Below are 18,017 nucleotides of genomic sequence, written 5' to 3'. Positions count from 1 at the left end.
AAATCTATTTTTGTTTTGAGGCTGTTAAAGTATGTTAGCCATGGTCAGGTCACTGAGTTTGCATGACTGTGTGCAGTGTTTGTATCAATGTAAACTGTATTGTTCACATGTATTCTGGTATGTATGTACCTGCTCAATCTAAGAATACATTAGATAACATATTGACTGAAGTATGGCTGATGGCTGACAAAATTCTAACATTTACATTCCTATTTATAGGTACTAGTACATGTACCTGTTTGTGTTGTATCTCTATATGTTCAAGTTTGCTTTGTCATGGCATCTTAAAGTGTTACTATTCAAGGTCAAGGACCTTTTTCCTCAAGTCAAAAATAACTGTCTGAAAAATAACTCTCGACTCATGGATTGGCATATTGGCAGTGTTTTGAGGTATGAGACACTAAAATAAACCATACTGAAATGACACAAGTTTAAATTTAGTGTTTCAGTGCTGGAATGGTTGCCAGGTGCGGGGTGCTATTGTTTGTAACTATTGTGCATGGGCCTGCCAACGAGCCAATAATAGCCTTGAATGGCACTTGAGCCGGGATCCCGCTCCCGCCAACCCCTGATTTGTAAACCGATCCACCTGGTTGGTTTACTCAGTGATTAGTGATTAGAACCACCGGTTCAGCGGGAGGGTTTCAGTACCGGCTCACCGACAGATTTAGGTGCATGCCATGGTGTGTTACAGGGTTTCTCCATCCTTCCTGTGGTCATGAGAGGGTCGGAGCTGCTACAGGTACATGTACATTTGTAGATTGTGTTCACTCAAACAAAGTTCAAAATCTTCTCGACGTTCACACTTTCACTGTACTTTCCTTCCATGTAGGTGTTTGTATGCTTCCCCCTGCCAGTTGTCACGCAAGTAGGTTACAATTGTGTATACCCGTGTACAAAGTTAGTTAAGCAGATTGAGTCTGCATATGTGAATGGCAAAAACTTGTAAGATGTTTGTTGTGTTGTCAGGTATCCTTGAAATGTTAGGACTTTGCTCTGGATCTGATGACTTCAGAGTCATTATTCCTTCATTTGTACATTTGCTTTGCAGTACGGTGTTGTCTTGGCAGGTTAGGTCATACTGTGTAATAATATTTTGCTCACCAGGCTAAAACCTGAGAGAAAGGGGGAAAGTTACTGAAGTTCAACAGAAAGAGCAGGGTAGCAGTGGTTCACGTACAAGTGTGCGGATGATCGTGTTTCGTTTCCTTTTTTCCACGGGTGGGAGACAATGAACGGGGTGACAAATCCTACCGTTTGGGGTCACGGTACTTCTGTTGGTTACCCTCCATTGCCAAGAAACTTAAAAATGTATCACTCACGGACCGATGTCATCTTTCAACAACACTCCTGTCCATTGGCCACTTCTTAAGTGTCCATCCAGTCGTTTTGCCAACCTCCTACGAACAGGTGAGTAGGACATGTGAACACCTGGGATCACCTGGTTGACACATCTGTTTACCTTAGGAGTTCACTGCTTGTTGTTTTAGCTGCATCAATAACAACTACTGTTGCTAATGGCTCTGTTGCAAAGTAGACAGCATGTTCACTAAGGAATGAAAACTGGATGTTCATTTTAGCATCAATTGCTATACCAGAAACTATGAGTTTTTATGAGTGTTCACTTTATACTCATAGTTAGGATTATGCAACCCACTAGAACTTGATTTGATTTTACTTACCAGTATGGTTATAGTTGTCATCATATTTCAGAAGTACAGATCCCAAAATACGTTTTATACATATATCATCCCTTTTCCGTATTTTTGTTGTTTCAAAAACAGCAGCACTAGTATTGTTGTGCTTTGAAGTGTTTGAAGTCAAAACATTGACAGCTTTTATGAAAGTTTTATTATTCTATGTAGACATGGAAATCCTCTTGTTTTACATATCTCTGGTTCATATCATTACTGCCTTTGATAGAGCTGTTCTTACATGGGACATGACAGCATCACCTCATCAGTATGTCAGTCATGAACTATTACCACATTCAGCAGTTAGGCTATCAGCCCTAATTTGGAAATACATGGACAGTTACGGCAAAAGCTGAAATATTTGCAAACCCCAGCAGCATTTATAAAGGTACCCACTCCCAGTATGTGTATCCTTTTTACTGTACCAGCTCACAGTTTCATGAAGCTAAAATAATTGATGAATACAAATCCCTACCATTAAGCTGATTATTAGCTGACAGTTAGTATTTAGCATTTTTGAAAAGATAAGAAATACATGTAAGAGGTTTTACTGTAGGCAGGCTAACGTGATATATAGCGTTAAACAGTTCATTTGGGCTTAGCATGCCTCCTTGTTACGTGCATCACCCAGCATTCAACGTGGCCAAACGTGCCAGCCAACAGCATTTTTTTGTTGCCAATTTTCTGAGACTTAGCCTTTGTTTGCGGAGCCTTAAGCTCTTGTTGGTTTTGTTGAAAGTTTTCATCTTGATATGGAGGACTCTATGGGTACGTAACCTGGCATGGGACGGGTAAGATGTCTCTGTATTGTTATATTCTCCAACTTGAAGGGAACCGTGCCGTCTATAACGTTATGTCCAGCGAAGAAGCAACTGATATTCAACTACGGTCTGAAATATTTCACAGGTAAACGATCAGCCTGATGTCCTGAATGGTATTTTGTCATATTAACTTGCTGTAAGTGCATTGTTCAGTGTATTATTTTCATGAATAACGGTAATTTTTTCTATTGCTATGGCAATCAAGGTAGTAAAAATCTGTTGATTAATGTATGTATGTATGGTAACGGTCTTTAGCATTTCATCCAGTAAGGATTAAGACCAGGCTATGTGTGTATTATTTCAGAAACAGTTTGGGATGAAATTGTAATGATTTTCAATCAGGTCGAATTGGGTTTCCTCATGAATAATTCTAAATTACATCTTTCCCACCGGGAGCATGGATCATAGCTCCCCTCAAGTGCCTGCCTTTGTCTAATGACCTGGTAATGGTTTGTCCAGTAACGGAAGCCGAAGAGTTATAAATCTCCATTCAGGTGATTTACAGCTGTTGATGTTGTAAGAGGTCCTTGCCGGTTGGCTGGGAAAATGATACTGTAAATTTTGTTTGGACTTAATGCCATGATACATGTACGAGGGAAAGTAGGTTTTGTTTGAAATAGTTCTGTAGTGAAGCACATATATGTATATATAGAGAGAGATAGAGACTTATAGATAGATAGATAAATACTATAGATAGATAGAGACTTATAGATAGATCGTTAGATTTAAACCAGCATGTAAAGATTTATTGTATTAATGAAGGAAAAAATGCATGTTTTGTAGTATTAGTTGGTTAGAAAGTTGCATATGTAGGAAAAGCAGTCCTTTGCTTGGAAAGAGAGAATTGATTCTACATTGATAAAGTATCACAAATCCCTCCCTACACGTAATCTCTGTTAAGATTGTTGTGACTGTTTGCTTTGCCGTTGTGTGTGCCCTTTGATCATATACATGTCAGTTGTACAAATTGGGGCAGTCTTTTTATTTGGTACTTGTGGCTTACACGTTAATGACCTTTGCCACTGTACGTGTGTGAGGTAACCTGTTAACTGTGTGGCAATGCTGACTGCAAGCTATGTGAACAACCCTTGGTAAATGTTTTGTTCCATCAATTGAGAGCTATCAATGGAGGAAACAAAGTTTATCATTTTATGTCGTATTAGTTACCAAATGAGAGAATCTTAAAGTCAGTTCATATATACATATAATATAGAAAAAGAAATTAGATATTGTGGACTAGGCAAGTTATAACAGGGGAAGTTTGCAGATTATGTTTTCTGATTGTTTAAGTTTTATCACCTCAATACAAAGGAAAATCTGACAATAATATCATGGTGGCAACAGTGATGATTTTTATAAACCATCAGAAACAGAATAAAACTTGTTTGTCCTATAATACTAAGACTAACCAAACAACAAAGTATGTAAATATGGTCTCGTGGTCAGTGGTGAAAAGCAATTAAGTTTCTAATCAGATATGATCATAAAATTGCCATGTTCTTTTGTTTGATCTGCCGACACTAGTGTGCCATGTAACCTATGGCAACACTTGAATGGCTTCATAAGTTGTGACTGAACGGATATTTGGGTAAATCATTAAAACCTTATTCAACTTCAAAGTTCAACTTTAAAAATGACATTTGTCAGCCTCTGACATAGAGACAATGCAATGTATTAAGTGAAGTTAGAGGTTATCAGAAATTTTCTTTGTTGAAGCACACAAATTTCACCAAATGACATTTTTTTTTCATGGGGTAGAAATGGGACTGGGAGTTGTAATTGTCAGGAAATTACTGTAATTCTTTGGACATTTCAGCCATTTGAGGCGTAAAATTATGAGTGTCCGCAACAGTAAAATGGCATCCGGTCTACTACCATTAGCAACAAAGGGTGAAATTTACAGGAAAACGTTGACAGCATTTTTGACAGTGGCTAATGCATTACTTATATACATGTTTACAATCAGGCAAAATTTAGTTTTTAACTTGTGAACAATAAGTGCTCTTTTAGACGTCACCTCCATCCAAAATCTGGAAATCAATTTGTTTTTGTGCAAGAAAATTCCTTATTACCAATTTTGACTCACCGGTGTCCCTGTGTACAGTATATAATCAGCAGGCTTCAGTACGTACTCTTTACCCTAATGTTTTGAAAAGATAAAATCAAGAGACAGTATTGCAACCACAACACTCTTTCTTTCCACATTTCCTCCAGGTGAGAGAGCACTTTGTTGTTGGAACCTGGGAGTACAAACAATTTTACTGAATGATTATTACAATGAAATGTAGTGGAAAGTTGATGACAAACCCAGGTACATTTGAGAGACCTTCTTTTGTATCATGAGCACACGGAACTGAACAGTTGATTTTGAGCTTAGGGGGATTTGCAGAAATTGCAAAATTAGTACGAGACTTGTTGCTGCTCAGGAATATGACATGAGTCAGTCAGTACAAGGATGTTATATAACATACTCGGTCAGAAACATTGTACTGGGAAGTTTTTGGTAACCCTGTTTAGAATGGCAGATTTTATGTAAGGGCTTTGCTGGCAAGCAGCATCGTTTCACTGCAGTGTTATTTTCCTTAAAATATCTGGCTTGCCCAGTTTCTATTTGCCATGCCTTTTCTACTGAAAACTCCAGTTGTAAATTTCTGCTTTTTATGGAAGTTTCAATTGTTAGGTTTTTACTAGTATGGTTAGTGTCTAGGAAATACGACCCATCCGCACTTTTTTGTGGCCCAGAAGATGACCTTTGGTCATAAAAGTGAGTCCTAATGGAGACCGATTGCGTCCGTAACCATGGCAACTATTGTCGTCCTTAACGGCGCAGGCTCCTGAGTGCAGCAACCATGATTAACGCTGCTAAGTTCCGCTCGAGAATAAAGCCCGCTGTTGTCTCAAGATTTTTACAGAAAGTGAAAATAACAAAAGCCATTCAGGCTGGGAAAGAAAGGGCATTCACATGTCATGTCATTAATGGCCCAATTAAATCTTCACTTGCTTTGTTAAGGTCAAGAATGGAAAGGTAACGAACTACAATCGTTTTTGCGCTGGAAAGGTCCTTGTCGAGCCTTCCTAGAAATTAGGAAAGAGAGCGTTTTTGGAAAGACTGTTCTATTTGAACAGAGCAGGGAGACCTGATTATTTATATCTGAGGGGAGTCGTGGTGAGAAAACGTGGCGATTTATTAGTGGACAAAAATGTGGGTCATGACGTCAAAGGTCTTGACAGTTAGCATTTACAGGTATCTATGGTGGTGTCCTGGGAGCTGGCCTGAGTGTAACACAGTGTTTCCCTTGTCTAGTTGGTGCTAATCAGCAGATTCCACAGGGATTACAGCCATTACCATGGTTCCTCCTGTAACATCACCTCAAGGATATCCAAAACATTTAATAGTGATGCTAGCTGGTATCAAGGGAAGTGTCCATGCCTGTTCCTTGGAGAATATTACATAAAAGAATCTTACTCTCCAAGCAGAGCTGTTGAGTCGTGTAGATATCGTAGTAGCTAGAAAAATTACACTGGTGCTCCTCTTACGCCAGACTGAGTGTAATTTTTCCAACTACTACTTTATCTACTCAACTCTACCTCTGCTTGGAGAGTAAAAGAATCTATGACTTCCCATCTCCATAATTGGATTGTTTCAGCTTGTTCACAGTTTTCCTTTGCTGTGGTCTACATGTAGCACAGGCATGAAAAAGCAAATTTCATGGTCTTGTTGGAAGGATTTGCTGGTTTGGCTATAGAAATTGACTCTTGTTACGGATACATATGTATACAGGTACATGTACCAGATGAGTACCTGAGATTACATGGTAGATCTGATGATTTTCCCTGAAAGTTCAGCAAAGATTTTGCATTCACCGTTTGTTTCTACTAAATTCTAGTGCTACTTATACATATTATATACTATTAGTTGTGAGGTGCCAATTGTAACACAAACTGCCCTATAATTTATCTAACTCAAAAGTGTATGACGTCAGCAATTGATACAGTAATTGGATGGGTGTATGCTGGCATTTCTAACACTAGTCTGCATGTATAATCAATCACTGGATGACGTGTACTATACATGGAGTCTGCCTTCTCTACAGAAGACTGCTGTCATTGGCTGACATAATGTGTGTAATAAGGTGGTTGTGTTGGGTCTTGGGACGAGTGTTCCCTGGGGCGAGGGCTTGCCTACTGTTGGCGTGCTTCCGTCTGTGAGTGTTTGTAGTAGCACTAGTAGGGTTAGCTATGCTGTACCGTGTGGAAAACTTTGTGAGTGACCCATAAGCATTTTCAGATCTAGCAACTTCTGTTGATTGGCTGGGTTGTTTTTAATACGTCTTGATGTTTGTGGTAAGTTTGATAATGGAGAACTGTTTTCATATGTAAAACGTGCGGTTAGAGAGTAGCAGTGGTATGGTACAAGAGGGCACGCATAGGTCATCCTAGTTACCGAACACCTGCAGGAAGTATTGTATATTTTCTTTTTTTCCTGTTGTGGCATTTCTTTGCCTTTCACAGCAAGTTCTGAACTGGTAGTTATCTTGCCTCTGATAACTCTTCTATTACTTTATTGCCATGTTGAAGAGTTTTTTGCAAGAGGCTTTTAAAACTGTCCAAGAAATAGGACACCCTTTGCTGTGTTTGTTACTAGGTAGTCTAGTTGTTGAGCAGGAGAATGTGTTCGTTCCATGTAATTTTAATTAGTAGGTTACAGGAAATTGATATGGTTCAAAAAATTAATTGGCTGTAATATGTATTTTGCTGTATGTTGAGTTATGTACTTTCAAAAATACATTGTCGGAAATTCTTTGTCTGCTGTGTACCTTACTTTTACAAACTTCCGTAGCTAACTAAACTTTTTCACACACTCACGTACCCTTCCGGTGATGGTGCATTTTGCAAATGCTAACTCTATACTTTGTTTGACATGTGCACACAGGCCTTACAAAAGCTTGACGCAGAATGGGGCAAAGAGAACATCCCAGCCTGTAACTCTCCACATCTGAAAGACTTGCGTCACCCCTACACAGGTGTGAATAAGACAGGTAAGGCTGTATCTGTGTAGTGATGATGATACTACATTTGTATCTTTAACTTGTAGGCTATTACATGATGGGTGTTATGTTTTCGTTACATTGTGCCTCCAGGAGTTTGCATATTACGATTCCATTCAAAGATAGATAAAGTAAACATAAATGATGTAGTAAACTGATCATACATAAGCCAGCATTACTGTATTGATCTATCAAAACAATGTTCAAAAAGACCACAAACCTTTGCCCACCCCTCATTCATAGGTGATGTCAATGTGTATGTACACAAGGGCATTTGCTAACTTTTTATATCATTTATTTGCTACAAATTTACATTTTTACGTTTTTTTGTGACTCATGCTTTGAAACGTTAAAAACAGTACTTGAACACCGGAAAGATATCAATCCATTTCTTGCTGTTTTGCCTGACTGTTACAACACGATGAATGTGAATAGTTGAAAAAACAACAGAGCAAACTTTAAACATACACATTATCACCAAGCTGCACTACTTCTGACCTTGCTAATTTTACAAACACAACGAAGTGGTTGTGAAGTGTTGACTGGCCCTGTCCAATTGTTGTCACAGTTCTAATTTGGGAACAGTTGTCAAAGACTGGATTGCTGTGATCATCTTTGTTCTTTAATCAGGATAACCGCACAGGTGGTTCATGTATTTGCATACCAACAGACTGACACCATGGCTTTAATGAAAGGAGTCTTCTTTGTTTATTGAAGAAAATCACCATAAAGACTGTGTTTTGTGAACAGGAATGACCTTACTTGAGACAACCTTACTTAAAAACTGTAATCTGAAAAAAGCTTTCAATTTTGACTACTACATGACTGCTTTGATTATTGACCAAAGATTTATACCTACCAAAATTTGGATATCAGCAGTAGTGTTTAAACAAATATTATTATTTATGGCAGTGGCCTGAGAGACTTATGTTATCGACAGTTAAAACAAATCTTATGACTTTAATTGTATAACTGTCTACTTTTGTTTAATAGAAATTTGTGCAAATGCTGGCATAAATTGTATTTGTTTGCTTGCTCAAAAAATTGCATTATTATTTGCTCCGCTTCTTTCACTTTTTTGTTTTCCTTTTCAGTATAGATATGGCCACCCTCATTATATTGACCACAACCAGCATAATTCATACATATGTTAATTCACTGCAAAGTATGTCAAGTATTCACCTGTAATGTGAGAACCTTTGGTTGCATTTACAGTTTGGAGACAGCTTTGTTAACCCAGACAGGTGTATATTTAACAATCAACACCACCATGCTGAATGTGGTTAAAACAGGAGAATCAAGCTCTCGTTGTTTCTTTCTGTGTTAGATTCTTTATATGGATTTCTCTGTCCTTTTCTTTTACCTGAACAACTTTCCCCTTCAAATCATCATCAGAAAGTGTTGAATGAAGCAGCTTGGGTTGTGTGAGACTAAATAAATGTTAGTTCCCACCGATTTTGCTGCTATTGGTACCTAAAAGGAAAAAGAGGCATAAGATGTTTGTCCTCCAATTTAAAGTGAGCTTAGTTTTCTTTCTGCTTCCATACAAAAGTGCAGAGCAAACACTCACATGGGCATGAGAAGGCTTACCTTTACTTTCCCACCACTATATGCACATTACTGCACTAATGCATTGCCATGTAATAGGCAAGAATCCGGTCTTACTTAGTCAGACAAGACCTATTAACTTGCAACAGGTTAGATGTTATTTTGTGTTCCCCAGTCCTGTAAATACACACACACACCCCGTGTGTTAGTATTAGCTCTAACCGCATTATGCGTCACTCGCTTGACAAATGTTTCCCGTGTTTGCAGTACGCAGCCCTGTGTGCCCAGAGTCGCCCGACAAAAGCAGACAACTCCACGCCGATGGCCCGAGCGGACGTGCCCAGAAGTTGTCGACGGCACTAGCAGATATGAATGCGTACGCGTACCCAGATCCTCGAGTTACGGACTGGGGAGTGCCACATGCAGAGTACGCCCCGAGGCCATACACGGCCCCCCCTGTAGGGAGGCACTACTCAGGTATGCCTGGCTATGGGCCGCCCTGGTACCAGAGTGACGTTGTGTACTCATCGTACAGCCCTGGCGGAGGGGTGAAGCTTGTGGAGATCACGGACGAGCATGCGGAATATCTGCAGAGTCTGGCCACCACCAAGGGTTTTGTGGAGGAGGATTTTGTCCACCAGGAAGGACACGTGCGTGATGTGATTACCAACTCCCCACCAGTGGATGAGCCACTGTCATGGAGGGACCTACAGACGAGCCCAAACCCACTGAGCCCCAGCCCAAATTACTACCCGAGTTACGAGCACTCAGACTATGGTTCTGTGTCCCCTCCATATGCAGCTTCTCCAGAACATAGGCAAGGGCTGGGTTATCATGATTCATTTGCACCAGAGAATCGAAGACTGGCTTGCAGCTTGCCAGCCCCAATTAAAACAGAAGGCTATCCGCAAGTTCGGCCACCCCAGAGTCCAACTAACGGATTGAAGTACCGTAGTACCCAATGGGGAGGCGTGTCCCCAGATAGACTCTACTCTGCCGAACATGAACAGGGAGATCTTAACAACAGTTTTGACTCTAGCTTCTCATCAATAACCCTGTCAGAGTTGGCTCCCTTGGAGCAGAGCGGGGCATCGAGTTTGTTCACAGAGAGATCTTCACGAATGGCCACTTTGGAATGGGACGGACTTATTCCTAACCCAGACAGTGCCATACTGGCGAAGCAGTCCCGGGAATCTAATGCCAGTACGTACAGACAAAGCAATGTAGGAAATTCCAGATATCTACCCTTAGTGTATGAGCCAACAGAACGGCAGGAAGTGAAAGACGATTCGTTAGTGCCGTTGAACTCAGGAGTGTCAAATGATGTTTCCTCAAAGCAAACCAACGTTCGTGTGTACTCTCGTCATTCAGCAAACTCGTCACAAAGCAGCGGCCCTGCGCTCAATAGCGCCTGGACTTTACGAGCAGACGGGTCCCCAGCCAAAGCACAGCAGCCATACAGACCAAAGTCGTCCGGCAGTATTTCAGGGGACATTTCGCATTCTGTTAGTGTCGGGAGCGCTAGAAACTCCTTGGCATCCAGTCGACAATCAAACCGAAATTCCTCAAGTTCTAGTGCATCTGATAGCGTTGCACCCACAGCAGTCAGCAGTTCCACAAGACTCCGGCAAGAAGACATGATGTCATTGTCGAGAAGCAATGGATTTGCCTCAGTGTCTAGTATGGGATCTTTGAACTCGCGGCAGTCTAACTGCTCACCTTTAGGGAAAGAGGATCTCACACGGAGTTCTAGGACCAGTTCAGCTCAGTTTGCAATGAGCTTGCCAAAGGAGATTCCATTGAGGAGTAGTAGAAAATACTCATCGCATCTTCCAGTTGAAAGGAGGAATACAGCATCAAGTAGAAAGGTACCGTACTACACTTAATACTTATAATTTGATATGATACTTGTAATTTGTATTTGCAAATATTGCTGCACACAGTAATGTCTCAAATTTTTAGTCTTCAAGCAGACGTATCAGCTGGATGAAAAAAGAGAAGAATTTGGCCCAATAAGTTGCCATGGGATTTCATCAGTCTTTTGCAGTCTGGTAGAGACTAACAAATTTTAACCTTGAGGGATTCGTGAATGATTTGTTAGGTTATCTTACGATCAAATCTGTCTGCACTAGGTTCAACAGAACATTGATGTACCAACTCAGCAAAGCCACAGACTTCTGCACAAGCAACAGGTGGTCTCCACTCAGACTCTGAGGTAAGCTAATTTAAAACCTAATCAAGTCAAAACATAAGTCAGGTTCACTCAAGGCTGTAGAAAATCCATCTCTTTGTACAGCTCAGAAGCATTTCGTTTGCTTCAAAAGGAAAAAACAACATGATTTTCTCATAGGTCATTTAGTGATTATCTCTATTTATGTGCATTTTATGTCCGAGTGCACTTTCCCTCAGGCATGCCCCTCAGCATGATTTTTAATTAACTGCAAGACAAGTTGCAGCTGTTTTGCTGTGTTCTAACCAACCCCATGTTCTTGACGTTATGCCCTATTCTAGAAAAGTGTATGACGATAGATGTTTGTCATTAGATCTACTTTTCTTTGGGATAACTGTCCCATTAAATTGAATCCTTCCCAGTCGCAATCCATGGTTGAATTTTCAATTAGTCGAAAAGGACAACAAGGATGTCTTTCATTGGCCCCAAGGCATGGCGAAGCGATACCACCGTCCCGTATTCAGGAGGGGTACGGTTTAGTGCTGATGTTGCATGGCCCCGTCACTTAATGATAACTGCCACCTGTAGTATAAACCTTGTCCCTACTCATGAATAGCTCCACCGGCACTGAACAAACCTTTAAACCTAAACCCATTTACAATCCAGCCTAACAAGCTATTTTTGTAGAAGATAAAGGCCCTGTCCTATTTAAGGCAGCCCTGCAAATTAAAGAAACAGTACAACTCAAATTACGTTGCATTATTAATGGTTGTGGCAAGACAATACATGTAGAAAGAGCTTCCACTGTGTACTCGTTCTCTTTTAATTGCCACTTGACCGTAACACGGAAAGCTAACAAAGTAGCAATTATAATGTTGGCAAGGGATCCCCCAACAAATGTTTCCAGTTGCTCTCCAAGCGTTGTGCGTTTGAGTCCTGTTAATGGTCCTTGACAGCATCAAAAGTTCCGTCCGCAGAAAAAACAGCGTGCCAGGCGTCGTGTTTGCCGAACTTCGTCCTGAGTCCAATCAGACTTTAACGGCTGTTGGCAAGCTATCAGACGTTAATCCGTTCGTAATCAACGCTCTTTCCGTCTGTTTGTTCTTTGAGCTGGACATATACCACCGCCACCACCTAAGAAGACTATAAGAAATCTGCTTATGTGCTCGGGTTTCTAATTTGATTTCCCAAAAGGGTTCCCTCTTCCTCCTGTGGATCCCCAGTCCTGGACATGCCTGATTGAATTGTAATTGGCTTGCATAATTGGCAGAGGTAGGGGATAATGAGGTGACCAGTACTGACCAAATATTAGGCCATACCAATTTAATTTGTTGGTTCTCTGATTTTTTTTTCAAACTAAAAAAGAAGCTCTACTGGAAAAAAACATCATGTAAACAAAGCCAGAGGACGAGGTTTATGCCTTGGTGCACTCAGTTTTATAGATTTAAAGTCCACGAATCAAAGAAAGCAATTGGCATTACCTTCTCACAGGTACCTTTGGTGAAAATTTAAACCTCCTACAAAAATGATGCAGCCAAAACTGCCCAAGAAGACCACTCAGAGTACCGATAAACAGGTGGTCATCATAGACAGGATTTTTGATGCTTGTATCAATGGGCAATGGGAAGAATTCTAAAAGGGACCTCAGAAGGTGGTCACATTGGCCAGGTGGTCCTTATCAGTAGAGGTGGCCACTTCTATAGATAATAGTTATACAACTTTGTGGTCTTAAGTTGAAGATTTACATACAAAATCTTCTTTTTTTAGTCACATTCACAACTGTGTGTAAACTTGAATGTTGTATCTGTACATGCACACACGTGTTGTATCCATAGCTATAAAGGGTACATGACTGTACTCACTTAATTCAAAGGCAAACTATTTGGGAGACTTATGTCACTACCTATTGTCATATCCTTTCTGTTATAGTAACTGTTACAACTTATAACCCATTTGTTGACAGTGTCAAAGTCAACCAGTAACTTAATTACTATGTGCTAACCACTTCCATTGACAAAGCTGACACAAGAAGCACGTTTTCAGTGTCCCGATCTGTTTGACACAAATACAGGTGCCAAATTTCTTTTATCCTGACTCCATCCTTTCTCACCCATTCCTAATTAGGGAGATGATTTTATCTTGAGTTTTTTAATTTCTTGAGTAGCACAGTCTGCTGCCTAATGAAATTTTAATAGTCGATCACAGCAGTTGACAAGTAAGACAAGTAAACTGATCTTTGCCCCATAGTTGTCAGGCCAGAGTAAATACATTTGTAGGTCTATTTGCCCATCATAGTAGCATAGAAATAAGTTTTCAAACCCCTGAAAGTTTGTCAACAGTACCTGTAATTGGAAATCGGTACAGTGATAAAACTTTGATTTGAAAAATGGTGTTTGTTAGTTTGCTGCATGTTGATTTGTGTGTACCAGTACATTTATTAGTCGAATCCTACATTGACTGAACATACTTGGATATTTGTTGAAAGCCGTAATTGACTTGGAAAGCGTTGCCGATGAAAAGAATAGATGTTTGTGTTAGTGAGGTGTGTTGTGTGTCGAACCTGACTAAACTGAGCTTCTCATGATCATTATCACTTACTCCAAATAGACATTCATTCAAGAATGGCTGGCAACTGTTTGTGGTTTTCAAATGTTTTGTCTGCTGCATCCTTTGAATGGTGCTAATTAAGGTAATAGCTAGTCTCCAAAGACCAATGCTGTCAGGCGTGAAAAGAATATTGTTTGATTAAATTTTGAAAGAACATTCTTTTGGATGAGATAGTTGTGGCAAGAAGCTTCTACATGGGCAAAGTAAAATGTTGTCTGACTTTCACATTATCACCCACTGTGTAGTGTTGCAGAAAATTCCTAATTCTGCTGATTGTCGATCAAATTACAAAGTTTGGACTATCACCATTCAACATAGGCACATCAGAATTTCTGCCTTTGTTGAATGAAAGACTTAAGGCTGCTATTAGTATTAGCTGGTGGCATCAGGTGGTAGAGTAATTCAGACCACAGCAATTTAGACCCTCAGGGCCTCTGCATTGTTTCCTTTCTAGGCCTGGTACAATGTACCTACAACAGTACATGTAGTATACGGTACTTGCTGTTTGAAATCTGTCGTAACACAAGGATTTGATACATTAGCATATGCTAACTTTACAACAAAGAACGGAAAACTACACTCATGGGAAGCCAGTATATTCAAAGTCAATGCTAGATTATGATCAAGTTCCTACCTAATAGTAATAGTAACAACTACAATGTCATTATTTTTGAAATATATCATTTTTGAAAAATGCATTTTGTACAGGCTATATACAATATATATTGTGGCATTATCAAGTATTATTAAAACATACTACTAGTAAAAAATGGAAGGACACAAGAGTTGAGGGTTAAAGGAATACTCATGACTTTTGTACATTTGGTCTCAGTTACTCTTAATAGACAGTAAGTATTACTCTTTACAGTATAATGTCTTATGCAGGAATGCTGCAAATGCATTGTAACAATTATCCTATACTGTGTCAGTCGTTTCCCCCCAAGCATAGTTAATAATTATGACATTCGATACTTACTTGAAATGCTTATATTTCAAGCTATAACAGTTGTTTACCTGTTGCCAGCACTGTTTGTTTTAGCAAACATATACATAAGTAGCTAAGGTGAACATGAATTTGAGTAACATGTATTGGGCATGAATCTGCTTTCCACACCAGACATAAGATCAAATACACTCTCATTTCTGGAGGGATTAAACTGTGGTTATTATAAGATTAAGTGTTTAGGGAGACCTGAGACCCATACTGAGCGTACCAAATAGAGCAAAGAAATACAGGTATGGCATGTAATCATAGCTGTATTCAAAGCATTTCTGAAGTCTAGATAAGGGTGAAACTGTTCAATCTGAGATTTTGTAGAAAAAGTAAGTATAAGTAATCCAACAAGCACTAATTGTCTCTTTTCTGGGCTCTCAATCACTAATACTAACTCTACATGAAGAACTGGTTGTAGCAAATCATTCACATTCTGAATTGTTTGAACAACCTTGGTGTTACATTGAAAATAAATTGTCATTGAAACAAGACAAAGTTTCCTATGCACTGACTAGAAGAGCAGTTTCCACTGCAATAACAACAACTGTTTTGAAGAGTTTTCATTGTTGTGATTTTATGTGGTCGGGTTATCCACACGATAGGTCAGAAGTGCCCTGAGGAGGTAGTACCGACACTACAGCGGTTTGGTTGCCATAGCAACACAGACAGGTATACAGACACGCTTGGAAGAAAGGTGTCTTCATTCTCTGGCCATTTGTAACAAGTTTCCAGTGTCGTAGTTGTGGTCAGGTGATCCACAGTATTTTAGACCAGCTGTGAAGACTGCTGCAGCAGGTAGAATTTATATGTGTCTTGAATGTTTGAAACTTTGTCTGTATGTTTAAGAAGGATGCTATGAAGAAACTAGAAAGCTCTTTGTTATTTCACCCTTATCTGCCCTAGATAAGATACCTTTCTAACTTGTGTACTATTGTATTATACTTAAAACTAATTCCTCAGAATGTTTGAGAAAACCATGTACCTCTAAGTTCTCAAGAAAACTGTTAGAAGTGCTAACTTTTGAGGGCACTGTATTTTTAACCGGAACAACAAGAATATGGAGGGGAATCCCTCGATTTTCTTGTGTGTTGATCCACTAGATCAACAGGCTATAGATAGGCGAGGGCCGGAGTAAATCCTTTCCACATAAGTGGCAGTAACAAGGGGATATGGCTACCCCTTTTCAGCAGATCCCTGTGGAATGTGATCTGTGTTTGTAGACTTAGAGCCAGGCTTCTGGGCAGCTTTTGATCACCATAGGGCGTTACTGCTAATGCTCGTGCTCTGTGTGTGCAGATGTATCATTCTATGCTTCTGGTTGAACCGCAGACTTAGTACAGTGCTGATCTTAACATGTATTCAGTTGCCCCACTTTGAGAAGGTAGATTTTGTCTATTATGTTAAGACTGTGAAAGGTTAGGCGTATACCCACACCTGTGTCCTAATCTATTCAATCTGCCTTCACTACAGACATGGCCTTGATGGTGCCTTCCATAGCAGACAGCTGCCTAGCATACGCCGGGCGTCCTCTGCACTATGGACCATCAGGCTCATGGAATCACTGCAAGGCGTAGACACCGAGGTCCGTGAACAGATTCTTATAAAGGTAAGCCTTATTAAGTTCCCTTCATGATGTAACTTTTTCTTTTGATATCATTCTGGTGTGGATTGTAACTCTTTTTTAGCCATAGAAAGGACAATTCTACATGCAACTTGTTTGATGTAACAAATTAATAGTATACTTTCATGATAGCTTAGAAAGGGAAGCGTGCAAAGTACATACAAATGTATGATCAAGGACACATACATGTATAATGTCTTTGTCGTGACATTAAAACATTACAGAATGTGATCTACATAATGTACTTAACCTTTGATGGGAAAAGATAAATGTAGACAGGATTGTGGTAAAATGTCTGTTGTAATCATGCTATGTGTAGTAAAGATACAGATGCTGCATGTGCGTGTAATTGTAAGTGTAAGACTTGGTAAGTCTTGCTTTAATAACACTACCTGTATTTTTATAGGCAAGGTGCTTTAGAAGATGGAGGCTGCATGTTAGATTACAGAGATTGTTGAGACAAGAGGAAGCCTATAAGTTGCAAAGGTAAGCCATGTGTAACATTGTCCTTACCACTGAGCACTTTGTTCATACATCATTGTACCCCTTTGGTATTACAGAGTAGTATGAAGTTGATAGAATGAATGAATGAACTTTATTGCGCGACATTTGTACATGGTACAATTGTAAGGCAACATTAATAAGTCAATTAATACAATGACACAGATGAAAATTAGTGTCCAGGTTTTGGCAGAGGACTTGCTAGTGTTGGACAGCTCCACCTAGATGTTAGACATGGTATTGCAATGTTGGGATGCATGTACATTGTAAATTTTAATATAAAACAGTCAAAGTCTTCTTGACATTGTGCCTATCAATGGTGGCACTTAAGTGCCAATGGCCTTGTTTCATTGAGTAGATAATGCTGAATGTTTTCAGGACATAATTGATAATCTATTTGTTTATTTGCAATTCATGCCCGAAGGCTAATTGCAATGGTACAGACAGCAAAAAGGAAGAAGTGTCGATTCTATACAGCTATCTATATACATGATTCTACATTGTTTACTGGGAGGTTTTCTTCTTTGGAGGCAGTGGCTGATGAAAAGTCCCACGTCTTTAATGACTAGTGGGTTCTGTGATTTTGATAAGTTTTAGAAGATAGACAAACAAGTGAATCTTTGGCCTACTTGTACAATAGCAATGAGTGCAGTGCCTAATGGATGTTGTACGTACTTCCAGAGCTGTGCAATTTTGGAGATTAAGTGTACTTTCCAAGTGCCTGACTTCCTGGAGACACCATCTTGTGCAACAGAGACAGGCTGCAGAAGAGTTGTGCCACAGACACCTACTGAGGAAGGGTCTGCATGGGCTGCAGTTTGCTGTCCAGCAGCAGAGGGCGCTGTCAGGAGCCATCAGTAGGAGGAGAGACAGTAAAGTGCTGGTCCGAGCCTGGATGAAGGTGACTAATAAACTTTAAAATTTGCCATAATTTGTCTACATCTCTAGCTTTCAAGTCTAGCTTTGTTGTGCGCTTTTATAACATATACTGTCTTCAACTGTGACAGAATGAC

At 39.8% G+C, this 18,017-nt stretch overlaps 1 protein-coding gene across 1 annotated transcript in view; it reads left to right on the top strand.

Moving 5' to 3' along the window:
• The first annotated feature begins 630 nt into the window (after positions 1-630).
• LOC118430138 overlaps positions 631-18,017 on the top strand; it is a 30,896-nt gene continuing 13,509 nt past the window's right edge. Inside the window, exons 1-7 of the mRNA XM_035840848.1 lie at positions 631-742; positions 7,449-7,554; positions 9,379-10,979; positions 11,244-11,326; positions 16,353-16,488; positions 16,910-16,989; positions 17,686-17,905. Coding sequence (XP_035696741.1) covers positions 719-742; positions 7,449-7,554; positions 9,379-10,979; positions 11,244-11,326; positions 16,353-16,488; positions 16,910-16,989; positions 17,686-17,905 — 2,250 coding nt within the window. The 5' untranslated portion in view covers positions 631-718. The remainder of the gene's footprint in view (positions 743-7,448; positions 7,555-9,378; positions 10,980-11,243; positions 11,327-16,352; positions 16,489-16,909; positions 16,990-17,685; positions 17,906-18,017) is intronic.

The sequence above is a fragment of the Branchiostoma floridae genome, chromosome 14 (genome assembly GCF_000003815.2).
Source record: "Branchiostoma floridae strain S238N-H82 chromosome 14, Bfl_VNyyK, whole genome shotgun sequence".
Taxonomy (NCBI): Eukaryota; Metazoa; Chordata; class Leptocardii; order Amphioxiformes; family Branchiostomatidae; genus Branchiostoma; species Branchiostoma floridae.
This window is presented reverse-complemented; position numbering and strand designations above follow the sequence as displayed.